The 26,328-nt window shown below is 42.0% G+C and overlaps 1 protein-coding gene across 2 annotated transcripts in view; it reads right to left on the reverse strand.

Annotated features, from left to right (window-relative positions):
* hmcn1 (hemicentin 1) overlaps positions 1–26,328 on the reverse strand; it is a 96,152-nt gene that overhangs the window by 3,568 nt on the left and 66,256 nt on the right. The window contains exons 59-104 of one of the 2 annotated variants that reach the window (XM_058072226.1): positions 25,143–25,256; positions 24,858–25,060; positions 23,393–23,474; positions 23,191–23,322; positions 22,974–23,123; positions 22,730–22,889; positions 22,525–22,649; positions 22,281–22,464; positions 21,419–21,516; positions 21,061–21,339; positions 20,779–20,975; positions 20,580–20,661; positions 20,350–20,486; positions 19,299–19,440; positions 19,047–19,191; positions 18,831–18,958; positions 17,887–18,043; positions 17,644–17,765; positions 17,406–17,570; positions 16,473–16,580; positions 16,216–16,353; positions 16,009–16,143; positions 15,163–15,432; positions 14,898–15,088; positions 14,591–14,804; positions 13,558–13,692; positions 13,288–13,478; positions 12,156–12,237; positions 11,807–12,076; positions 11,558–11,728; positions 11,316–11,486; positions 11,076–11,246; positions 10,832–11,002; positions 9,438–9,608; positions 9,185–9,355; positions 8,973–9,119; positions 8,759–8,896; positions 8,569–8,690; positions 7,037–7,274; positions 6,893–6,955; positions 6,693–6,812; positions 4,501–4,635; positions 4,298–4,411; positions 3,250–3,375; positions 3,053–3,181; positions 427–771 (exon numbers count right to left, since the gene is read on the reverse strand). In XM_058072226.1, coding sequence (XP_057928209.1) covers positions 427–771; positions 3,053–3,181; positions 3,250–3,375; positions 4,298–4,411; positions 4,501–4,635; positions 6,693–6,812; positions 6,893–6,955; positions 7,037–7,274; positions 8,569–8,690; positions 8,759–8,896; positions 8,973–9,119; positions 9,185–9,355; positions 9,438–9,608; positions 10,832–11,002; positions 11,076–11,246; positions 11,316–11,486; positions 11,558–11,728; positions 11,807–12,076; positions 12,156–12,237; positions 13,288–13,478; positions 13,558–13,692; positions 14,591–14,804; positions 14,898–15,088; positions 15,163–15,432; positions 16,009–16,143; positions 16,216–16,353; positions 16,473–16,580; positions 17,406–17,570; positions 17,644–17,765; positions 17,887–18,043; positions 18,831–18,958; positions 19,047–19,191; positions 19,299–19,440; positions 20,350–20,486; positions 20,580–20,661; positions 20,779–20,975; positions 21,061–21,339; positions 21,419–21,516; positions 22,281–22,464; positions 22,525–22,649; positions 22,730–22,889; positions 22,974–23,123; positions 23,191–23,322; positions 23,393–23,474; positions 24,858–25,060; positions 25,143–25,256 — 7,239 coding nt within the window. The remainder of the gene's footprint in view (positions 1–426; positions 772–3,052; positions 3,182–3,249; positions 3,376–4,297; positions 4,412–4,500; positions 4,636–6,692; positions 6,813–6,892; positions 6,956–7,036; positions 7,275–8,568; positions 8,691–8,758; positions 8,897–8,972; positions 9,120–9,184; positions 9,356–9,437; positions 9,609–10,831; positions 11,003–11,075; positions 11,247–11,315; positions 11,487–11,557; positions 11,729–11,806; positions 12,077–12,155; positions 12,238–13,287; positions 13,479–13,557; positions 13,693–14,590; positions 14,805–14,897; positions 15,089–15,162; positions 15,433–16,008; positions 16,144–16,215; positions 16,354–16,472; positions 16,581–17,405; positions 17,571–17,643; positions 17,766–17,886; positions 18,044–18,830; positions 18,959–19,046; positions 19,192–19,298; positions 19,441–20,349; positions 20,487–20,579; positions 20,662–20,778; positions 20,976–21,060; positions 21,340–21,418; positions 21,517–22,280; positions 22,465–22,524; positions 22,650–22,729; positions 22,890–22,973; positions 23,124–23,190; positions 23,323–23,392; positions 23,475–24,857; positions 25,061–25,142; positions 25,257–26,328) is intronic. The other variant, XM_058072225.1, reaches the window with a different exon arrangement.

Raw genomic sequence — 26,328 nt, forward strand, 5'->3', positions numbered from 1 at the left:
AAATGTGACGATAGTCGTGTTTTGTCATGTCTACAGGGCTCTAATAATGCTTTGTTCATTTTAAACTGAAAAAAATAATTTGTCTACCCACCAACTATATGTGGTTTCTTAAGTTTTTATTATTTGCCGTTTTATTATTATTATATTTATTTATTACTGATTTATTTTCTTTATTCTTGATTTGTTTATTTATTTTTCATCTTATTTTGTGCAGAAAAATAAAGATGAGTGAACAGTGGAATGTTTTATCAGAGCTTTTATTGTAGAAAATCGGAACCAAAGCGCTGAAAAAGTTTGTATATTTTTCTGTTTTTAATAAATGCGTTTTTGTTTTTTTTGAAAACCTGATGCGGCCCAGCCTCGCCCAGACCCTAGCTCCAGTGGCCCCCAGGTAAATTGAGTTTGAGACCCCTGATCTATAGTTACCTAAGCAGCGACCATCCCTGGACACAAACCCCTCCCGACAAGCTGGGGGTCCCTGATGTGAGGAGTTTATGGGGGCTCCTCTGCGGCTACGGCCCCTGTAGGAGTGGTAGCTGTGCGAGGCCAAGTTGTGGTAGAGGCGCTGGCGGGGTCTGCGCTCAGGTGAGGACTGGGATGTTCGGAAGCCGTATGAGTAACTCTCGTAACTTGGCAGGCGCTCAAGCCCAGCACAGGACTTGCCATCACCCAGTAGGTGGCGCCCCGGGGGGCAGGCGCACTTAAAGCTGCCGGGAGTGTTGATGCACTGGTGGGCACAGGGCTGAAGAAGCCTGTCACATTCATTTATATCTGACCTCAACACAAAGAAAGACCAGCGCCAGGAGCAGAGAGAGGAGAAACGAAGGAGGAGCAGGATAAGGACATAAGTCATGTTGGAATGGATAAGGAGAATAGATCACAAGGAGAGAAATGAAAAATATAGAGAAGAGAGATGAGGATTGGGGGGGGGGATACATCAGTTACCCCAGTGTAAATACATTTCCATACCATTTGAAATGTATTAAAACTATGCACACATTTGCCTAATCATTCCCATCACTCCCATCACTACCATGGTGATTAAACTCATACGAGGAGCAAAGGAGAAAATGATGACATACGTAACATGTTAATGACATCACAGGCAGGAGTGTATTGTTACTAAAGCAACACCAGGGGTGGGACACATTAAAACAGGAAAGTAACAGAATGTGAAAGGAAAGAGGTGCTGGTCTTTGTTTGGGTCGGGGTGTTATACTGAAAAATTAAAGGGCCAAGAACCGCAGCTCTATTATATAAACTAGGGATGCTCTGATTGATTATTATATCTAATATTAATGAATGTGTATATTAATAATATATAATTAAATATTATTAATAATATTATTTATATTATTATATACTTATATAAATTAATTATATTATTAATTACTTTTAATAATAATAACATTCATTCATTCATTTTCTACCGCTTTTCCTCACGAGGGTCGCGGGGGGTGCTGGAGCCTATCCCAGCTGTCTTCGAGCGAGAGGCGGGGTGCACCCTGATCTGGTCGCCAGCCAATCACAGGGCACATATAGACAAACAACCATTCACACTCACATTCATACCTATGGACAATTTGGAGTCGCCAATTAATGTGGGAGGAAAATCCACGCATGCACGGGGAGAACATGCAAACTCCACACAGAGATGGCCGAGGGTGGAATCGAACCCTGGTCCTCCTAGCTGTGAGGTCTGCGCGCTAACCACTCGTCCGCCGTGCCGCCCAGCCTTCAAGTTATTTCCTTTAAACTTAAATAGCCAAAACTTACCACTTCCACACGGATAGGGAGGATAACTATGAACAGTTATTAACAGTTTTTTTTTTTTTTTGGACAATTTGGAGTCGCCAATTAACCTAGCATGTTTTTGGAATGTGGGAGGAAACCCGGAGTACCCGGAGAAAACCCACGCATGCACGGGGACAACATGCAAACGTGGAAACGTGGAATTGAACTTGGGTCTCCTTACTGTGAGGCCTTCGTGCTAACCACTCCAAAAATGACATTATATTCTTAGGATATGACATTATTCCCATAAATCTTTCCATATCCTATTTCCAACACCTATATAAAAAGTGCATTGCATCTCTAAACAGCCGTGATGCTGAGCGTGAGGGTTAGTTGGCAGCACTTCAGTCACGGAAGCAAGCGGTGATGTCTAAACAAGATGGCAGAGAGTGTTTTCGTACAGGTGTGAGGTTGCAGGAGCACAAAAGCAGCACAGGTACATATACTGTATGATACCTCTAACATAGACTGTATGCAGTCAGCTCATCATATTTGCACAAGTTAATAACTGCTAGATGCTTGTAAATGAAGCCTTTATGAAAATGTGTATGAACACAGTGTTTCCCACAGGACTGCAATGTATTTGCGGTCGTAGTTATGGTGGTCAAGTGAGCAAAAAACAAAACAAATTAAGCACACAGGCACCTGCTGCTCGTTGAGAAGAGCCATATATGCTGTAATGTCAGAATTTCTTAAAAGCTTAAACAGGGGTGGGCAAACTACGGCCCGGGGGCCACATGCGGCCCACCAAGCGTTTGAATCCGGCCCGCCAGTTGCTTTCTAAGTAACTTCAACTTTTAACATACAAACTGGCAACATGACTTGCAAGTCGGATGTCTGATTTAGTAAAAAATAAACAACAAAACTGTAAAATTAAATGACATAGTTTGATGTGGTGTGATGTTTAAAGTGCTCCTAAAAAAGGGACATGAGAACATACAACTGATATAGGATAACACTTTTACAGATAAAATTAGACAAATAATTCAAGGAAAATGATAAGCATAAAATAGTGTGTGTGTGTTAAATATATGTTCTGGCCCCCCAGACAATTTTGTTAACTCAATGCGGCCCTCGAGTCCAAATATTTGCCCACCCCTGAGCTTAAAAAAAACTATATGAGGCCTACCACCAAGCTACATTCACAGACAGTCCCCTTATAATGTGTTTATGAACAAGGAAGAATAGGTTTGTGGCACCCCAAACAAATTGACTGTATGGGAAACACTGGTACAAGAGACAGCGACGGAGTACGTACCCACACAAGGCCGACCCACTCCCTGAGATCTGAAACCACGTGGACAGGTGCAGTGGTAACTACCTCTGGTGTTTTCACAGATCTGGTTATATCTGCACTGATGGGTGCCATCTCTGCACTCGTCAATATCTAGGATAGAGTTGGATGGAAGTCAAGGAATACTACTTACTGAAAGACAACGAGGACTTGATACTGACCTACACATGTCCCATTGGCGCCTTTGGTCATACCAGCAGGGCATAAGTCAATACAGCTGTAACCACCACGGGTGTTTTTACACTGCTGGTCGGATCGACAAACCCTCTGTCTGCACTCATTTATGTCTGAGGTGAAAGGGAGAAAAGACGGAACTGAAATGTGTGATTTAAGAAATTGTCCATTTAGTCCTTATTAGGCATGCCTTCTGGCAACTGTACCATCATGTTTATGGTTGGAATTAGACATTTTTCCCTCCACACATACATCCAACGTGTTCAGGGCTTCCATTTTAATATGATTCTGAATAAAAAAAAATAAAAATAAAAATAAAAATAAAAATAAAAATAAAAATAAAAATAAAAATAAAAATAAAAATAAAAATAAAAATAAAAATAAAAATAAAAATAAAAATAAAAATAAAAATAAAAAATAAGCGTAATGTTTGAGCAGAAAATATGTTGTAATAAAAAAGGAAAATTATGGAAGAATATCAACATTCTGTGGCCGTGCTAATGATTTTTTTTAGAGTATATTTAAAATTTTCATTTTACGAGAAGTTTTATTAGAATTAGACACTTTCCCCACCCCCCACACACATCCACCGTGTTCAGGGCTTCCATTTTAATATCATTCTAAAATAAAAATAAAAATAAAAATAAAACTAAAACTAAAACTAAAACTAAAACTAAAACTAAAAATAAAAATAAAAATAAAAATAAAAATAAAAATAAAAATAAAAATAAAAATAAAAATAAAAATAAAAATAAAAATAAAAAATAAAAATAAAAATAAAAATAAAAAATAAGCGTAATGTTTGAGCAGAAAATATGTTGTAATAAAAAAAGAAAATTATGGAAGAATATCAAATTCTGTGGCCCCTGCTAATGATTTTTTAGAGTATATTTTAAATTTAAAAATGGAAAAATCAGCAGTCATTTTACGAGAAGTTTTATTAGAATTAGACATTTTTCCCCCCACACACACCCACTGTGTTCAGGGTCATGTGCTTCCATTTTAAATCATCTTCTCATTACTGACGTTACTCACCAACACAGCGTCGGTTCCTGAGTTGAAAGCCAGGCTCACAGGCGCAGCGATAACTCCCAATTGTATTTAAACAGTGTTGATTGCATGGATTGGACTCCCGGCACTCGTTTATATCTTAGTAAGAAATATGAGAGTTGTAAAAAAAATAAGATTTCAACATCCCACACTTGACACAATTCAATCCGAAAGAATAAAGTTTCTACCTGTGCAACTGAGGCCGTCGGCTGTTCTCCTGAATCCACGGCCACAGCGCATAACACAACGATATGATCCGATGGTGTTCTCGCAGTCCTGTCCATCATGACACACGTTCGTACCCAGTGAACACTCATCGATGTCTGGTGGGGACAAATGTTTCAGTAACGATTATATAGATAGATGCTAGCTAGCTAGCTAGATGCTAGCTGGATGGATGGATGGATGGATGGATACTAGATAGATAGATGCTAGCTGGATGGATGGATGGATGGATACTAGATAGATAGATGCTAGCTGGACGGATGGATGGATGGATACTAGATAAATAGACGCTAGCTGGATGGATGGATGGATACTAGATAGATGCTAGCTGGATGGAAGGATGGATACTAGATAGATAGACGCTAGCTGGATGGATGGATGGATACTAGATAGATAGATGCTAGCTGGATGGATGGATGGATACTAGATAGATAGATGCTAGCTGGATGGATGGATGGATACTAGATAAGATTGATGCTAGCTGGATGGATGGATGGATACTAGATAGATAGATGCTAGCTGGATGGATGGATGGATACTAGATAGATAGATGCTAGCTGGATGGATGGATGGATGGATAGATGATGGATACTAGATAGATAGATGCTAGCTGGATGGATGGATGGATGGATGGATACTAGATAGATAGATGCTAGCTGGATGGATGGATGGATACTAGATAGATAGATGCTAGCTGGATGGATGGATGGATACTAGATAGATGCTAGCTGGATGGATGGATGGATACTAGATAGATAGATGCTAGCTGGATGGATGGATGGATGGATACAAGATAGATAGATGCTAGCTGGATGGAAGGATGGATACTAGATAGATAGACGCTAGCTGGATGGATGGATGGATACTAGATAGATAGATGCTAGCTGGATGGATGGATGGATACTAGATAGATAGATGCTAGCTGGATGGATGGATGGATACTAGATAGATGCTAGCTGGATGGATGGATGGATACTAGATAGATAGATGCTAGCTGGATGGATGGATGGATGGATACTAGATAGATAGATGCTAGCTGGATGGAAGGATGGATACTAGATAGATAGACGCTAGCTGGATGGATGGATACTAGATAGATAGATGCTAGCTGGATGGATGGATGGATGGATGGATACTAGATAGATAGATGCTAGCTGGGTGGATGGATGGATACTAGATAGATAGATGCTAGCTGGATGGATGGATGGATACTAGATAGATAGATGCTAGCTGGACGGATGGATGGATGGATACTAGATAAATAGACGCTAGCTGGATGGATGGATGGATACTAGATAGATGCTACCTGGATGGATGGATGGATACTAGATAGATAGATGCTAGCTGGATGGATGGATGGATGGATACTAGATAGATAGACGCTAGCTGGATGGAAGGATGGATACTAGATAGATAGACGCTAGCTGGATGGATGGATGGATACTAGATAGATAGATGCTAGCTGGATGGATGGATGGATACTAGATAGATAGATGCTAGCTGGATGGATGGATGGATACTAGATAAGATAGATGCTAGCTGGATGGATGGATACTAGATAGATAGATGCTAGCTGGATGGATGGATGGATGGATACTAGATAGATAGATGCTAGCTGGATGGATGGATGGATAGATGGATGGATACTAGATAGATAGATGCTAGCTGGATGGATGGATGGATAGATGGATGGATACTAGATAGATAGATGCTAGCTGGATGGATGGATGGATGGATACTAGATAGATAGATGCTAGCTGGATGGATGGATGGATGGATACTAGATAGATAGATGCTCGCTGGATGGATGGATGGATACTAGATAGATAGATGCGAGCTGGATGGATGGATGGATACTAGATAGATAGATGCGAGCTGGATGGATGGATGGATACTAGATAGATAGATTCTCGCTGGATGGATGGATAGATGGATGGATACTAGATAGATAGATGCTCGCTGGATGGATGGATGGATGGATACTAGATAGATAGATGCTAGCCGGATGGATGGATGGATTCTAGATAGATAGATAGATAGATAGATATATAGATGGATGGATGGATGGATACTAGATAGATAGATAGATACTAGATAGATACTAGCTAGATAGCTAGATAGCTATAATAATAATAATAATAATAAATAATAATACCTTGACACGTCCTGCCATCAGCTGAGATGGTGAGTCCACGGGGACAAGAGCAGTAGTAGGTACCCATGGCATTGTGACACGCATGAGAACAAGGGTTCCCGACGGCACACTCATTCTCATCTGCAGTGCACAAACAATACATGATTATATTAAGACTCCATACTACTTCAAGTCTTAAGTGATAAGCGCAGAAACAGCACCTTCACAGTACGGCCCTGCAGAGACCAAAGTGAAGCCATGAGGACATTGGTTGCTGCGATCACCTGAAATAATAAATGATATTTACATTTGACTTGACCTACTAGATTAGGTTCCACCATATCTCTGAGGTAAAGTTCTCTTACCTTTGCTGATGCTAGCTTGGATGCTGTACTCTAGCAGCTCTTCCATGGAGTGGTACTGAGTGCTGATGGCTGTTGCATGAAGCATCTCAACCAGGTAGGGCATCTTGCCCTTAGACACATCGTAGGATATGGTGTGGTTCCAAGAGTAAGGAACGCTCTCCCTGTCAATGCTGAACATACGAGTAGACAAAGCGTAGAGTTGGCCTGGACCTGTTTGGATGTAGTCCTCTGTGTAGTCCTGCCAGAAGAGGTGTATATGTGGCTTAAGTATAGTCCTCCGCTGTTATGTAATACAACTACAATTAGAAGACCCTGTCCACATAGGTTGAAAAACACAGTGTCACATCACATGGGAACACATCTCCAAGAACGCCATTGCTGTGTGGATGAAAGATTGAAACAACAAAATACTTTTCATATTTCCATCAGAAAAACGTCCCGTGTGGACACGCCCTAAAGCATGGGTCTCAAACACGCGGCCCACAGGCCAAATGTGGCCCGCAGGACACTAGTTTGAGGCCCCCGCCTTGATATGAAAGTTTAATGTTAGTGCGGCCCGCGCAAGTTTGATATGGATGCTGTATGGTATCATGTACCCAGAAAAAAATTATTACGTTTGATTAATGTTCAGGGCGGCACGGTGGTCTAGTGGTTAGCGCGCAGACCTCACAGCTAGGAGACCAGGGTTCAATTCCACCCTCGGCCATCTCTGTGTGGAGTTTGCACGTTCTCCCCGTGCATGCGTGGGTCTTCTCTGGGTACTGCGGTTTCCTCCCACATTCTAAAAACATGCTAGGCTAATTGGCGACTTCAAATTGTCCATATAGTGTGAATGGTTGTTTGTCTACATGTGCCCTGTGATTGGCCGGCGACCAGTCCAGGGTGTACCTCGCCTCTCGCCCGAAGACAGCTGGGATAGGCTCCAGCACCCCCGCGACCCTCGTGAGGAAAAAGCGGTAGAAAATGAATGAATGAATGATTAATGTTCATGTTAAAGGTTAAATAACTCTTAATAGTTATCCTCCCTATCCGTGTGGAAGTGGTAAGTTTTTGGCTATTTAAGTTTAAAGGAAATAACTTGAAGGCTACCGTTTAGGTCGCTAGCTCTCTAGTTTGCGAGTTAGCATGTGTCTCAAGACCCTGCAGTTGCGCAATATGTTGTAAATAAAAAGAGTATAAATGTGACTATAGTTGTGTTTTGTCATGTCTACAGGGCTCTAATAATGCTTTGTTAATGTTAATCTGAAAAAAATACTTTGTCTACCCACCAACTATATGTGGTTTCTTAAGTTTTTATTATTTGCCGTTTTTTGTATTATTATTAGTGGAATGTTTTATCAGAGCTTTTATTGTAGAAAATCGGAACCAAAGTACTGAAAAAAAATGTATATTTTTCTGTTTTTAATAAATGAGTTTTTTTATTTTTTTGGAAAACCTTATGCGGCCCAGCCTTGCCCAGACCCTAGCCCCAGTGGCCCCCACGTAAATTGAGTTTGAGACCCCTGCCCTAAAGACTCGCTTCATGTGTGTACCTTAATGCTGATGTCAACATGTGAAGGCAGCTGCAGGATATGTCCGTTCACTACAATGTCCAATAACAATGCTCCGTCTGAGTCTAGGCCACGAGCGATGTGGGTCATCCTCAGAATCTCACCTATCATCACAGTTAGGTGCAGTTAGTCCTCTTCGCCATCACAATCACTCATTCATATGTATTCATACCTGTGGCAAATTCCACCTGTGTTTCTCGCCTGAAGACGCCGCCTGTTAGCGTGTACCCATTGACAGCCTCTCCTACTTCCTGTGCAGTGGTCCAGTAGATTGGATTCAGGATGGAGATGAGCTTCCTCATTGCGGGCCCTTTACAGAAGAAGAGGACAGAGGTATGTTAATTTGTGCGTCCCGTGTCGTGATATATTCTGTTTCACGGACTGACCTAATGATCGTGGGATGTTTGAAATAGACGCTTTGATGAATTTGCTGCCAGATTTAGTGTCTGTGACAGTGGCATTGAGTATAGCAATGCCAAACTCGATATCGTTGATATTCCCGATGATGCTACCTCGTGCCATTTGGGGCCCACCTGATAAAGATACAACATTTAAGACTGTTGCGCTTAAGATTGTAATGTATATCCAAATGCCTTACCTGGACAGGCTTCGATGTTACACCTGGAAAGCTGGGAGGAGTCTCCGGGGCACTGACGACCACCATTGCTAGGTGAAGGGTTATTACAGAGTCGCATGCGTGTCCTCTCGCCACCCCCGCATGACGCAGAGCACTCTCCCCACGGCTGCCACAATCCCCAGTTACCATCAACTGGAAATGACACAACAATATTCACATGACGTTGTCTATCAGAGTCTGTTAAAACCACAGAATGTTGAATGAATGAACGCACCAGGACACGTGGCTGTGTTGCATCTCTGTATCTGCGCATCCGAGCCGGCACATGCTCTGCCACCATTGGCCGGTCGAGGATTGTCACATGTTCTGTAGCGCCTCATTTGCCCTCCGTTGCATGTCTTGCTGCAGCTGCCCCAGCTACTCCATGGACCCCAATTTCCATTGACTTATGGAAGGAATAATATGTAAACCAACAGAAATAAAGTGAAATACAATGGAAAAACCCAGGACTTGTCAACATAAATGGTCATAACACCTTGTACAAAAAAAAAAGTAAAAAAAAAAAAAAAACTTTATTAGGAAAGCAGGAAGTGAACAAATGTAACAGTTACTGATTGTAAAAGTACCAGATGGAGGGGTAGGATTTAATAAGCTTTGCTTCTTCCTACTCCTTTTGGACATGTGAAACTGTGAAGTGATTATGTGATGCATTCAATTGTAATCTGATGCATGTTCAAATGAAATAAAACCATTACCATTACCATTACCAGTATTTCCCATCATTGGCTGCTAATTTTAAAGTCGTATTGGTGCTTGCCTTGTACTGTATATGTCTTACCTAGCTGTTGAGTGTTAAGTTGCTGTGTGATGAGTGTAGTGTTCTTTGTGAGATGACACAGTGAGTCAGACTGTTATATTGAGTAATGGGGCTTCACCCCCATCGTGACAGCTCTTAGTTCATGCCCTTATTTTGTATTCACTTCCTGTGTTGTTCTGTTCTGTTTTCTGTTGCTTTCCATTATCTCCCGCACCTGTTTCCCATTTTCTGTTATGTCTATTTAGTTCAGGTGCACCCTCCGAACGTGACAGAATGACCCAACCACGAAAGGAGCGTGCACCTGAACTAAATAGCCATAACAGAAAATGGGAAACAGGTGCAGGAGATAATGGAAAGTAATGGAAAACAGAACAGAGCAACACAGGAAGTGAATACAAAATAAGGGCATGGACCAGGAACTAAGGAAAAGAGGAAAACTGTCACGATCGGGCTTCACCCCCTCGTGACAGCTCTCTTAGTTTTCCTCTTTGCCTCTGTTCCGGTGTCCATGCCCTTACTTTGTAACCACTTCCTTTGTTGTTCCCTTCCGGTTTCCTTATCCCTGCTCTTTTCACGCACCTGCCTCTAATTTCTTAATCCTATTTACTTCAGGTGTGTGCTCGTTCTGTTGCGGCTTCATTGTCTTTTGGTTGGGTTTGTTTGGTGTTTGTAATAAAGAAGATACCCTTTTATCTGCACTTTTGGTCCCGCTCTCTGCATCACAAAGCTACCAAGACCGCTCGTGACAAAAACTAAGAGCTGTCACAAGGGGGTGAAGCCCAATCGTGACAATAAATGGGTTGGACTATATAAGACATATAAGACACATACCTAAACAGATGATAACTCACCAGGGCAGGGGTCACTATTACAATAGTCGATGTGTACGTCATTGCCCTCACACTGTCTGCCACCATGTTGCGGGGCAGGGCTGGCACAGAGGCGTGTTCTCTGTCGGGTCCCTCCCGCGCAAGAAACACTGCAGGCTCCCCAGCTCACCCACGATGACCACTTCCCATCCACTAGCGAAAATATAGTCATTTGTTGAGTCGGTTACATTACTGTTATATGTTTGTAACAGTAAGAGTTCCTCACCAGGACATGGTTTCTCCTTGCAGACTTGTATTTGAGTGTCTGTGCCCTCACACGGTGACCCATCAAACGCTGGAGGGGGGTTGTTACACAGACGGATTCTGGACTGCATACCCTTTCCACAGGTTTCACTGCATGGGCTCCAAGGAAGCCAAGGCCCCCAGCCACCTGCCACTGTATTAAGTATAAAGAGTAAGTACTTCACCATGGGTATACAATATGCACAAAATGGCGTCCTGTTACCTGGACAAGGTCGGACACTGCACATAATGACCTCCACAGCCCTCCCCTCACATGGCCTTCCACCATGTTGAGCTGGTGGATTACTGCAAGTCCGTACCCTTGTTCTGTTGCCATGACCACAGCTACGGGAGCATTCCTCCCATGAAGACCATTCTGACCAGTTACCATCAACTGGGGATGTACACATTTTCAGTACTGCATTTTTCCTTTTAGTTAAGTTTCGTTGAGTTAAATTCTCCTACCTGGACAAGGTTTCCCTTGACAATTGCGTGTTTCTACATCTGATCCTGCACAGTGGCGCCCTCCATTGGCAGGTAGAGGATTGTTACATTGTCTCTGCCTCCTCTGAGAACCAACCCCGCAAGTCAAACTGCAAGGACCCCACTCAGCCCACTCTGAGTAGCTCCCATGGACTGAAAAAACAGAAACATTTGCATGGATGTCAGCCTTTTGTGACCACTTGGGAAAAAACGACGTTACAAAGAACTGACCTTGAACAGTGAGCCCAACCCGAACCAACACTGATCCAAGCAGGTTTCTAGCCACACATTCATATTCAGATGTGTCCTCCTTCTGGGCATTGTTTATCCTGAGGGAGCCATTAGACAGAATGGAGAAGTGGTCCCTGCCCAAAAGAGGACGCCCTTGGCGGGACCATTCTATTAAAGGGGTTGGCTCACCCTCCGCCTGGCAGTTGAGCACCACTAGAGTGCCAGCATCCACCATTGATGTTACAGGCTCAACTATAATACTTGGTGCACCTGGAAAAGAATTCAGATGTTTGGTCTCTAGCACACCTGATTCGGAAAAAAAATGGAATCATTTTCACACACGGCTTACTCTGTAAAGTGAGCGTAACACTTCTTTCGACAACACCGGCATCATTTGTCGCCACACAAATGTAATTGCCTGCATCTTCACTCTGTGCGAAATTCAATTAAGACACACATAAAATGCACCACTGACTGAGGATGTTAAATTGTACAAGTGGTCCTCGGTTTACGGGGTTTTTTGTCATTTTAGAAACACAAGAGTCTCTTCTCTCACGCTTCCTCACATTACATTGAAAGATCATCAGAAAGATAAAGTTTTGTAACTTCTAGCCGGACTTTGTATGGTAATGGTAATGGTTTTATTTCATTTGAACATGCATCAGACTACAATTGAACGCATCACATAATCAGTTCACAGTTCCACATGTCCAAAAGGAGTAGGAAGAAGCAAAGCTTATTAAATCCTACCCCTCCATCTGGTACTTTTACAACAGGGGTCTCAAACACGCGGCCCGCGGGCCAAATGTGGGTGGCAGGACACTAGTTTTAGGCCCCCGCCTTGATATGAAAGTTTAATGTTAGTGCGGCTCGCGCAAGTTTGATATGGATGCTGTATGGTATCATGTACCCAGAAAAAATTATTACGTTTGATTAATGTTCATGTTAAAGGTTAAATAACTGTTAATAGTTATCCTCCCTATCCGTGTGGAAGTGGTAAGTTTTTGGCTATTTAAGTTTAAAGGAAATAACTTGAAGGCTACCGTTTAGGTCGCTACCTCTCTAGTTTGCGAGTTAGCATGTGTCTCAGGACCCTGCAGTTGCGCAATATGTTGTAAATAAAAAGAGTATAAATGTTGCTCATCGTTGTGCATTGTTTGAGTTCCTTACTCAATCCATTCCATAGTTTGATTCCACATACTGAAATGCTATGGCTTTTTAACGTAGTCCTAGCATATAAGTGTTTCAAATTTAGTTTTTCCCTGAGATCATAAGGATGATGACGAGGGGGGCAATTAACCATCTCTTTATTGAAAAAGAGAAAGTAGTCTACTGTCTACTTATATGTCATTTATGTGTTCTGTATAAAGTGCTTCGGAGTCAATTTAGACTTAAACCAAAACTCGACTTGCGTCACAGTAACGTAACCCGAGGACCGCCTGTACTTGCTATAAAATACTGTATCTAATGTGTTTTCCTACCACTGTGCCATAGATGGCCAGAGAACCGTTGTCCATCTGACGGATGCGGTTGTTGATCTGCATGTTTATTCCATTTTTGCTCCACTGGATGGTGGGCAGTGGTTCTCCCCGAACTTCACAGTTCAGAATGGCATTTCCGCCCAGCGGTTCGATGCGATTGGAGTGAAGGTCCCCATCGATGATGGGAGGCTCTGAAGAATGAGTGAGGCACATCTGGTTTGTCATCAAGTTGTCAGATACATAGAGTATTATAGAGTCATTGTGTCTTACCTTTGACATAGACAAATCCCACAGACTTGATGGTTCCAACTGTGTTTTCCGCCACGCAGGTGTAAGTGCCAGCATCCTCTTTACTCACTCGATCTATCACCAACTCACTGTGGCCATTCATGTGGTCATAGTGAACTATCATAACAGCAAATTAGAAAGATTGAAAATTAGTGTGATTCCTTTTTATATGGTGTGTCATCTGCTTTGGATATTGGATTGCATTTTAACACAATTTTGCGTGCGTCTTTGTTTTCAGCCTCTCTCGCTCTAACAAACTCTAACAAACAAACTGTCTGAACATCTGAGTGAACCCCCATGTCGGTCATTATCTGTATCAATAATTATCACCCCGATATCAGCATACAAATTTTGAATGTTGATTTTTTACAATCATGAAAACCAATATTAAAAAAATGCTGTATACAACATATATGTATTCATTCCACCACAGGAGATATATCGGTATCGGCTGGTATTGGTATTGGAAATTGAGAGTTGGACAATATTGGCATATCCGTTTTTGGAAAAAAAATTGTGATTTAATTCTTAAAACATCTGAAACACAACTTTTATGCAACCTAATAGACCAAAAATGACGATATCATTTAGTTTTTCTCATAATAATGGCAACTTTTATAAAATAATGTATTTTTATCAATATTATTTCATCAATATTATCAATATTCCAACTCTACGCTAACAACATTATTTCAATCATATAACATATTAATTCATTCATTTTCTACCGCTTTTCCTCAGGAGGGTCGCGGGGGTGCTGGAGCCTATCCCATCTGTCTTCGGGCGAGAGGCGGGGTACACCCTGGACTGGTCGCCAGCCAATCACAGGGCACATATAGACAAACAACCATTCACACTCACATTCATACCTATGGACAATTTGGAGTCGCCAATTAACCGAGCATGTTTTTGGAATGTGGGAAGAATGGGAGGGTTGCGTCAATCACGTGCTACATGAACAAAGAACATTTGGAATCATAATATCATAATAATAAGAAAGATGCTGTTGTTGTACCTGGAATAATATTGTTGTTAAAGGCCCATGTGATCCGGGGCGGAGGGATGCCACTGACTTCACAGGCCAGCAGGAGGCGCTCTCCCTTGTTAAGTGAGACATCTCCAAGCAGCTCAGTGAAGGCAGGGTGAGTGTGAACAGACAGGATGACTGTCTGACTGTCTTGACCCACTTCATTGGTGGCAATGCATGTATAGCTGCCTGCATCGCCAGGCTAGTACAGATGGTGGGAAAGGAGAGAGTTGCATTTCTTAAAAAATACATTATAGCATTTACAGGGCAGTGAAAACAGACTTATGGGGCTCACCTGAGCAGTATCAATAACCAGCTCCCCAGAAGGCAAAATGGTGTACTCCCCGGTGCCGTCTACTAAGGGTACACCGTACTTCTCCCAGGAGAGAGTCGGCGGAGGTACGCCGTTTGCCACACACACCAGCTGGGCTTGATTATTTTCCATCACAACTACTTCCTGCTCTAAACCAAGAATGGAGGGAGGGACTGCAAACAAAGAAGGAATTGATTAATATTGAATTTGATTACATTGGTAATAGCACCTATTTAAGGAAACGCACTTTGCACAGTAAGGCTCATCTCCAGGCTCATTGTTCCTGCGTCATTGGCAGCAGTGCAAGTGTATCCTCCTGAATCGCTCGGATGGATGAAGGCGATCTGTAGGGAGCCTGAACCCAGCACACGCTGACGGACAGATTCACTCAGGGGCTGCCCATCTTTGTGCCACGTCACAGAAGGTGGAGGGGCGCCATCACTTTGGCATTGGAGTGTAACAGAAGAATCAACGGGTGCCGTGTATTTTTGGGTTTCTGACCTGATGACAGGAGGGACTGCGGAACATAATGATAACATCAGTATGCATTCATTCATTCATTTTCTACAAGGAAATGGTTGTTTGTCATATAGACAAACAACCATTCACACTCACATTCACATTCATACCTATGGACAATTTGGAGTCGTCAATTAACCTAGCATGTTTTTGGAATGTGGGAGGAAACCGGAGTACCCGGAGAAAACCCATGCATGCACGGGGAGAACATGCAAACTCCACACAGAGATGGCCGAGGGTGGAATTGAACCCTGGTCTCCTAGCTGTGAGGTCTGCGCGCTAACCACTCGACCACCGTGCCGCCTATAAGTAAACACTGTTGTGTAATTTGGATATGACAAATGATAAGAGTGACAAGAAGTTCTCCTCCCATTCTGTGTGGAAGTGGTAAGCTCAAACATCAGCGACTCGCTTGTGCTACTACCTGCTATTTTACGATGAAGAAGAAAAAGCATGTATTGCCAGAATGAATAGCTGTGATATCTTTACATAAATGTATAACCTCTGACGATAATATTTATAAACATTTTCAGCTGGGAGCCAATATTAAGTGTAATGACATAACATAACTAACCCTGTACTCTGAGTCTGGTCTTGCCCAGAGCTGTCCCTGCAGGGTTCTGAGCCACACATATGTAAGTTCCAGAGTTGGACACAGATGTCTTGGTGATCTGAAGACTTCCATTCGGTAGTACTGTAAAACGTCCAGCTGTCGGAGAGCATATAGTACTTTCCTTCATGAGTGATCACAATGACACATACACAAAAAAAACGTGGTTACCTGTTGTGGGTATATTAATACCCTCCTTCTGCCAGGTGACAGTCGGCCTTGGTGAGCCTGTGGCTCTGCAGGGCAGAACAATGGGATTATTGAGGATCACATCCAGGGTGGATGGGTGGGAATGAATCACAGGAAGTTCTAGGGAAATAGATGAGCAGCATTCATCACCGTTGTAGTACTCAATTGCGTTTCGTCATAAGAACACAGAGTCAAATGTCTTCTCCAAGTAACGCTTATTTGAAAAATGAAAAACGTACCCTGTACTGTGAGTTGCACATGGCGACGGGTGGATCCTGCAGCATTCTTAGCTGTGCATGAGTAACGTCCTGCATGACTGAGGTCAGCTGAGGTTATCTCTATTTGACCTGAACACACACAACGATATGGCAGGTCAGGTACTTTTACAATCAGTAACTGTTACATTTGTTCACTTCCTGCTTTCCTAATATAGTTTTGGGTTTTTTTTGTTGTTTTTTTTTTGTTTTCAGGTCAGCATGATTAATCACTTCTATACACTCACCAGCACCATATTAGGTACACAAGTTTGTATAAAAATGTATCAAAAACTAAAGAACGCTTTGTGTGGAGTTTGCATGTTCTCCCTGTGCATGCGTGGGTTTTCGCCGGGTACTCCGGTTTCCTCCCACATTCCAAAAACATGCTAGGTTAATTGGCGACTCCAAATTGTCCATAGGTATGAATGTGAGTGTTAATGGTTGTTTGTTTATATGTGCCCTGTGATTGGCTGGCGACCAGTCCAGGGTGTACCCCGCCTCTCGCCCGAAGACAGCTGGGATAGGCTCCAGCACCCCTGTGACCCTCGTGAGGAAAAAGCGGTAGAAAATGAATGAATGAATGATGAATGAACATAACATTAATTGAATTTATCTATGGGAAAACGTGCCTTGGTTAGAGTGCGTTTTGGTTTGAGTCAGACCTTCTGAAACAAATTAATGTCCGAAACTGTATATATTAATTAATCTTAGAGTGAATTCTTTAAAACAAGACCCGCTTTTAGCCAATAATAATGAAAGCCCTCAAAGGGGAACCATCATCAAAATACGGCAAAATACTGCAACTATTACATGTTATTGTCAGTTTACGTGTTAATGCATGATCAAAGCGTGTATATAAAATGATGCAACGTTGTTAGAGGTTAGAAACTAGACACTAACTTAGACAACACTAACCTGAGTCCAGGATGCTGTATCCTTGTCCCAGATCGGGCAGCTCGAAGCCATCTTTGCTCCAGTGGATTGTGGGCTCTGGGACGCCAGATGCACTACAGGCAATGACCACCGGGGACAATCTAGTTACAACCAGCTCCGTGGGTTCATCGGCTATGGATGGTGGAACTAAAAAGACAGGCGGTGGAATTACAAAATGCCAAATGTAATGTCTGAGGTCTGTAAACGTAATGGCTCTCACCCTGGACAGTGAGGCTGATGGATCTAGAATCTTCTCCTGCCTCATTAGAGACAAGACACTCATACAAAGCTGTGTCCTCCACTGTGGGGGCTATCACTACTAGTGAACCAGATGAAAGTAATCTGCAAATGATAAAACCAAATATTCAGTCATTCAGTATTGATAAAGAAATAAAGTGAAATATTAGCCTGGGATAGGAAGATTTTGGATAAATAAACAGAAAGGGAAAAAACCTGAATCAACCTGTACATATTCTGGTTTTGATCCGTATTGATGGCTTGACCATTTTTTATCCAGCTCACAGATGGCTTGGGTATGCCACTGGCCTCACAGCTGAGGGTGGTCTGAACATTAACTGTCACGGTCACGTTGGTACGACCGTCAACGATGGAGGGAGGCACTGTAAAGCAGCATACAACAAGTTGTTGGCTTACGGACGCAGTTCAAATGCATTCATTGTGTCTTTGTATGGGGTGCAGAATATACAAATTCAGTCACAATGGTGTATTTGTAGAAATATATGTTCTTAATATAACAGGATGCGACTATTGTGTAGTTTAGTAGTAATGATGAAAGAAAAAGCAGACGGAACGTTATTATTCTGAATCACAGGTTCAATTCCGACAGGTTCTGATTTAGATTTAGGCTGCACGGTGACTGAGTGGTTAGCACGCAGGCCACACAGCTAGTTTGATTCCCCGCTTGGGCATCTCTGTGTGGAGTTTGCATGTTTCCTCCCACATTCCAAAAACATGCTAGGTTAATTGGCGACTCCAAATTGTCCATAGGTGTGAATGTGAGTGTGAATGGTTGTTTGTCTATATGTGCCCTGTGATTGGCTGTCGACCATATAATATATATATATATATAAATAATATAATAATTATATAATTATTAGAATAATTTATATTTTTATTATAATAGTTATAATTATATAATAATTATATATATTATATATGTTATATACAATATATATTATTAATTATTGTTATTAATTAATTAATTAATTAAGCTGGGATAGGCGCCAGCATACCTGCGACCCTAGTGAGGATCAGCTGCATAGAAAATGGATGGATTTAGGTTTTATTTCTACCTCAAATGTGAAGAAAACAAGCATACAAATGTGAGAAAAGTCAGCTACAATACAGTATACCAGCAAACTATATATTTGCATGTTCATCACACACCGTATACTTGAAGATCTACTCTCTTGCGCTGCGTCCCAGCCGGGTTTGTTGCCATACACAAGTAGCGCCCGGTCTCGGTCACCTGTGCAGAGTGGAAGTGTAACGAGCCATCCTCCATAAATGTGTACCTGCACACACATTTATACCAAAAAAAGAATGCATTTTTTTTTAACGCAGAGCTTGCAACATTTTAAGGACAATCACGTTTGGGTATACCTGGGGTTATTTCCAGCCATTATGGCTCCATGTTTCCTCCATGTGACACGAGGTGCTGGCACACCGCTTACAATACACTCCAGTACAGCTGGCTTGTTGATATGCACTGACACTGTCTGAGGGCCGTCTTTAATTGTTGGGGCCACTGTAAGAACATGTTATATATATATATATATATATATATATATGTATATATATAAAAGTATGTTTACTTTTTTTACTGTAAAAGAAAATATAAAAAATACATTTTACCATTAACAGTCAGGTTAAACTGCCGCGTGGTCTTGCCAGCGACGTTCCTGGCTACGCAGGTATACTGAGCCCTGTCACTGAGCTCAGCCATGTTGATCTGCAAGTAACGGCCGTCTGAGAGAACACGCACACGAGCAGACACCTGCACAGCACACGCATGTCATTAATGCAAACAACTCAGGAGAAGCGCAATTAATTGAAACTATATTGACAGTTACTATGGTACACATAATGTCATTGTATGGTCATATCACCTCGTACTTCGGTAAAAAACAAAAAACCTTAAACTGTATTATGGAAAGCAGGAAGTGAACAGTTACTGATTGTAAAACTGATTGCCCTCCGTTGCATGTCTTGCTGCAGCTACCCCAGCTACTCCATGGACCCCAATTTCCATTGACTTATGGAAGGAATAATATGTAAACCACAGACAAAGTGAAATACAATGGCAACCCAGGACTTGTCAACATAAATGGTCATGTCACCTCGTACTTCGGTACGGGACAAAAAAAAAAAAAAAAAAAAAAAAACTATATTAGGAAAGCAGGAAGTGAACAAATGTAACAGTTACTGATTGTAAAAGTACTAGATGGAGGGGTAGGATTTAATAAGCTTTGCTTCTTCCTACTCCTTTTGGACATGTGGAACTGTGAACTGATTATGTGATGCATTCAATTGTAATCTGATGCATGTTCAAATGAAGTAAAACCATTACCATTACCATTACCAGTATTTCCCATCATTGGCTGCTAATTTTACTGTATATGTCTTACCGAGCTGATGAGTGTTAAGTTGCTGTGTGATGAGTTTAATGTTCTTTGTGAGATGACACAGTGAGTCATACTGTTATATTGAGTAATGACCTCCTGTGATTATACACCAGAAATTATGTTAATTCCGAAGTAATCTCCAACTGTATTTACTTAACCGGTTAAGCACTGTCATCTTAGCTATGTCATATGTGATGCATTCAATTGTAATCTGATGCATGTTCAAATGAAATAAAACCATTACCATTACTATTACCAAACATATTTGCCCATTTTTTCACCTGCAGTGGTTGACCATCTTTGAGCCAGCTCAGCGTCGGAGGCGGAACAGCGTCAGACTTGCACTCAAGAGTCACCTGCCTGTTCTTCAGCACCGACAGGTCCTGAGGTGTACTCTCCCCCGCAATATTCGGGGGAACTGATGGAAAAAAAAAAAAAGCGGATACAGCACACTGATTTATAGCGCTGTCTAAAGGTAAAGGTGGAAAGTTGTTACTATAATGTTACTCACCGTGCACCCGCACTAAAAACTCTTTGTCATCATCGCCTGCTGGGCTGTTGGCTAAGCAACTGTATCTGCCAGTGTCCTCCAACTGAATTTACATGAAAAATACAGTATATTATTTGAAGTGTGCATTGTAATATATGCAGTGACTAGGTAGCGTTGACCTATGAATAGTACTTGAAAAAAAAACAATGGCCATTGCCACCTGTGCTGAGGCCACACGGAGAACTTCTCCTCCATGAAGGAGTCGCATGCTATCTGTCTGTGGGAGCGGACGCCCATCCTTCATCCACGTCAAGGAGGGTGGTGGGATACCCGAGACCTCACACTGAAGCTCCAGTATGTTATTAACAACCACAGAAACGTCTACTGGTACACCGGAGTCCTTAATTTGTGGAGGGTCTGAAAATAAAAAGTCAAAACCACATCACCACCACAAATATAACCATGAGAAGAAAATGTCTTAATGTTTACGACTTCCACTTACCGAGCACTTTTAAATTAAAATGACGACTGGCTCGACCTGCAGTGTTGCTAGCAATACAGCTGTAGCGTCCTGTGTCGCTGACTTGAGCGTGGAGGATCTGCACGGTGCTATTATGGTTGCGTAATATCAGGTTGGTGTCAAATAACATAGGGACCCCGTCTTTGAGCCACGCAACAAACGGGGTCGGGGTGCCATTTGCCAAACACAGCAGAGAAACCAAGTTTCCTTTAACGACGGTCACATCTTCTGTGCTCCCCACTCCATCCAGCACTGGAGGGACTGAGATGAACAGTAATAGAGGAGGTGAGTTTTGAGAAGATTATTATTAAGACTATAAAATATTACATGTCAGACTCACCATGTACCTGGAGGTTGTAATGTCTGTTGTCGACTCCTGCTCTGTTGGACGCAACGCATGTGTAGGTTCCACCATCTGAGACTTGGGTACGGGTAATCCTGGTTTAGATATTATGCCGGAATTATGAATTGGTATGGATTGGTATGAATTGGAACATTGCACAAAGTGAAAATATGTCATAGTTGGTGATCTCTGTGTGAAATTTGCATGTTCTCCCTGTGCATGCGTGGGTTTTCTCCGGGTACTCCGGTTTCTTCAGACTGATACTTTTTACATTTATTATTATTATTACATAGTGGCTGCACGGTTGATGAGTGGTTAGCGCGCAGGCCACACAGCTAAAAGACCCGAGTTCAATTCCACACTCGGCCATCTCTGTGTAGAATTTGCATGTTCTCCCCGTGCATGCGTGGGTTTTCTCCGAGGACTCCCACATTCCAAAAACATTCTGAATCACAGGTTCAATTCCGACAGGTTCTGATTTAGATTTAGGCTGCACGGTGACTGAGTGGTTAGCACGCAGGCCACACAGCTAGTTTGATTCCCCGCTTGGGCATCTCTGTGTGGAGTTTGCATGTTTCCTGCCACATTCCAAAAACATGCTAGGTTAATTGGCGACTCCAAATTGTCCATAGGTATGAATGTGAGTGTGAATGGTTGTTTGTCTATATGTGCCCTGTGATTGGCTGGCCACCAGTCCAGGGTGTACCGCGCCTCACGACCCTTGTGAGGATAAACGGTAAATGAATGAATGAGTTCTATTTTGGGTACCAAACAGTGGTGAACCTACTCATAAAATGGTATCGCGTGAAGGCGAAGTGTAAAGACGTCATTGCTAATGCAGCTCAGTCCACTGACCTACCGGAGCACCTGGCCGGCAGAGAGGAGGCGAATGTGGGTGGATACTGAAAGCGGAAGGCCATTTCTCAGCCAATTGAGGTGCGGCGGAGGAGAACCAGCAGCGACGCATTCGATGTTGACTGAGCTGTCCAGGACTGTTGTCAACTCCTCAACTTTTTGACTGTTGCCTTCAATTGCAGGGGGGACTGTGGGAGCAAATAGAGTTAAGGAGGACTAACAGCAAAGTCAGAAATGTATTGACTGACCGTATATATTCAAATTAAATATCCTGTCTTCTTCTCCTGCGTTGTTGGAGGCAACACAGGTGTACTTGCCACTGTCAGTGGGATGAGCAGCAGTCAAAGTGAGAATGCTCCCATCTGGGCTGATGCTGCAAGCAACACCACATCATCATCGTTATCATCATCATCCTAGCATCATCATCTACTGTATCCATGTTTAGTGCTGTACCTGAAACTATTATTCCCTGCTTTGTTGATGGCTTCCCCATCTTTTAACCACTGAATGGTTGGAACTGGGAATCCCTGGACTTGACAACCCAACTCTATACTTTCATTAAGCAGGACTCCGATCTCACTGGGCAGCTCTGATCCTGAGATACTAGGAGGGACTTAAGAGTGTAGTTGTGGTTTTAGCTTCAGTCAAGTTGATAGCAATAGCTTTTCAATGTGCTCTTCACATAAAAACCAAGTACCTTGTATGGCGAGGTGGTAGTTTTTCTGAGCTTTGCCTTCCACGTTGGAGGCCAAGCACGTATAAATGCCAGTGTCTGACATCTGTGTACGTGCGATCTGGAGCTTGCCGCCTCCAGAGAAGATGTGCATCTCCAAAGAACCTGAGCTCTCTAAACAAAGTATTATTGGTATTCAATCATTGGAATGTGAGTTCTTTAATTGTTCCACAAACTTTACCTAATGGTTGTCCATTCTTTAACCAAGTAAGACTGGGAGGCGGGATGCCAGTTGCATCGCAGGCAAAGGTAACTGGGTTACTAATGGTTTCCACAACGTTTTCCTCAGCCGGGCCATCGATAACTGGAGGAACTGCAAGTGATGTTGAAATAAAAGTCTTAACTTTAACAAATGAAAGAAGTGATCAGCTTATGTTGCATACCATAAATATTCAGATGGAAGTTCTTGTCCACCTGACCAGCAATGTTGGTAGCCTTGCACACATACTGTCCGGTATCAGACACCTGAGGGTCAAACAACAATATTTAGACCAGGGGTCCCAAACATGCGGCCCGCGGGCCAAATGTGGCGCACAGGACACTAGTTTGAGGCCCCCGTCTTGATATGAAAGTTTAATATGCGGCCCGCTCAAGTTTGATATGGATGCTGTATGGTATCATGTACCCAGAAAAAATTATTACGTTTGATTAATGTTCATGTTAAAGGTTAAATAACTGTTAATAGTTATCCTCCCTATCCGTGTGGAAGTGGTAAGTTTTTGGCTTTTTAAGTTTAAAGGCAATAACTTGAAGGTTACCGTTTAGGTCAGGGGTCTCAAACACGCGGCCCACAGGACACTAGTTTGAGGCCCCCGTCTTGATATGAAAGTTTAATATGCGGCCCGCTCAAGTTTGATATGGATGCTGTATGGTATCATGTACCCAGAAAAAATTATTACGTTTGATTAATGTTCATGTTAAAGGTCAAATAACTGTTAATAGTTATCCTCCCTATCCGTGTGGAAGTGGTAAGTTTTTGGCTTTTTAAGTTTAAAGGAAATAACTTGAAGGTTACCGTTTAGGTCAGGGGTCTCAAACACGCGGCCCACAGGACACTAGTTTGAGGCCCCCCGCCTTGATATGAATGTTTAATGTTAGTGCGGCCCGCGCAAGTTTGATATGGATGCTGTATGGTATCATGTACCCAGAAAAAATTATTATGTTTGATTAATGTTCATGTTAAAGGTTAAATAACTGTTAATAGTTATCCTCCCTATCCGTGTGGAAGTGGTAAGTGTTTGGCTATTTAAGTTTAAAGGAAATAACTTAGAGGCTACCGTTTAGGTCGCTAGATCTCTAGTTTACGAGTTAGCATGTGTCTCAAGACCCTGCAGTTGCGCAATATGTTGTAAATAAAAAAAGAGTATAAATGTGACTATAGTCGTGTTTTGTCATGTCTACAGGGCTCTAATAATGCTTTGTTCATTTTAATCTGAAAAAATCTGAAAAAAATAATTTGTCTACCCACCAACTATATGTGGTTTATTAATTTTTAATTATTATATTTATTTATTACTGATTGATTGATTTTCTTTATTCTTGATCTTATTTTGTGTAGAAAAATAAAAAGTAAGATATTTGAGAACAGTGGAATGTTTTATCAGAGCTTTTCTTGAAGAAAATCGGAACCAAAGCAAAGTTTATTCATTTTTCTGTTTTTAATAAATGCGTTTTTTTTGTTGTTTTTTTTTGAAAACCTGATGCGGCCCAGCCTCACCCCGACCCTAGCTCCAGTGGCCCCCAGGTAAACTGAGTTTGAGACCCCTGATTTAGACAGAGCTAAAAACTATGAATATAATCCAAAAATATATTATAGTATTGCTTTATTTTGCATTCTTTGAGTCTCACCTCCAAGTCTCTGATCTGAAGCATGTGACCCCCTGCCAGCATGTGCAGGTTGTCTGATTCCATTACCATCCTACCATTCTTGTACCAGGTGACAGTAGGAGGCGGTACTGCATTGGACTCACAGTCCAGAGTTATGGATTTACCAGCGAGTACATTCCAAACCACAGGAGAGTCCCCATTATTGTCCCGGATACTTGGAGGAACTGAGAGGCCAAGAAGAATGAAACATTTTACTCTCTTGTTTTGGTCACAATGAGCCTTCTTTCTTGCACTTGCAATACTGACCAAAAACTGTCAGGTAGATGCTCTTGTAAGCCTCTCCTGCTGCATTCATGGCAACACAGCTGTACTTTCCTCCATCGGATACCTTGGCTTTCATGATCTGTAAAGTACGACCACCTGAAAGGCACAAATTAATATTGTTAAATATTAAAAATCCCTGCAGCCCCTCGTCACTCATGCAATCAAATCAAAACTTTATTTGTATAGCACTTTTCCTGCAAAGACATGCAACACAAAGTGCTTTACAGAATTAAAACAATTACCACAATTAAAAGGAAAAAACAAACAAACAAGAGAAAGCCCCTCCTTCCCACCCTCCATACTACACACACACACACAATCACAAGATCAGGGTCAAGGATCAAGGAAACGCCACCTTTGGGGCCGTCCACACTGGGAGGAGCTGCAGGCCGTGACATTGGGGGACCAGCACCCGGGCCCCCCGACTCCGACAGACGGGTGGACCCCCCCATTAAAGGGAGGAACCCCCAGCCGGCCGGGTCGAAGGGACCCAAGGATGGCACCCCCTCAGCAGACCTGACAAAGCCCCTAGTGTGGAGGACCCCCCCTGAGGAAACACTGAAGTTAAAAGCTGAAGACTAAGAGCATAAAATAGGACTAAAAAGATAAAAACATAACACTGGAGTTAAAAGCTGAAGACTAAGAGCATAAAATAGGACTAAAAAGATAAAAACAACACACTGGAGTAAAAAGCTGAAGACTAAGAGCATAAAATAGGACAAAAAAAAATAAAAACAAAACACTGGAGTTAAAAGCTGAAGACCAAGAGCATAACATAGGACTAACAAGATAAAAACGAAACACTGGAGTTAAAAGCTGAAGACTAAGATATTAAGATTAAGATATGCCTTTATTCGTCCCTCAGTGGGGAAATTTGTAAGAGCATAAAATAGGACTAAAAAGATAAAAACAAAACACTGGAGTTAAAAGCTGAAGACTAAGAGCATAAAATAGGACTAAAAAGATAAAAACGAAACACTGGAGTTAAAAGCTGAAGACTAAGAGCATAAAATAGGACTAAAAAGTTAAAAACAAAACACTGGAGTTAAAAGCTGAAGACCAAGAGCATAAAATAGGACTAAAAAGATAAAAACAAAACACTAGAGTTAAAAGCTGAAGACTAAGAGCAGAAAATAGGACTAAAAAGATAAAAACATAACACTGGAGT

Source organism: Doryrhamphus excisus, chromosome 5 (genome assembly GCF_030265055.1).
Source record: "Doryrhamphus excisus isolate RoL2022-K1 chromosome 5, RoL_Dexc_1.0, whole genome shotgun sequence".
Taxonomy (NCBI): Eukaryota; Metazoa; Chordata; class Actinopteri; order Syngnathiformes; family Syngnathidae; genus Doryrhamphus; species Doryrhamphus excisus.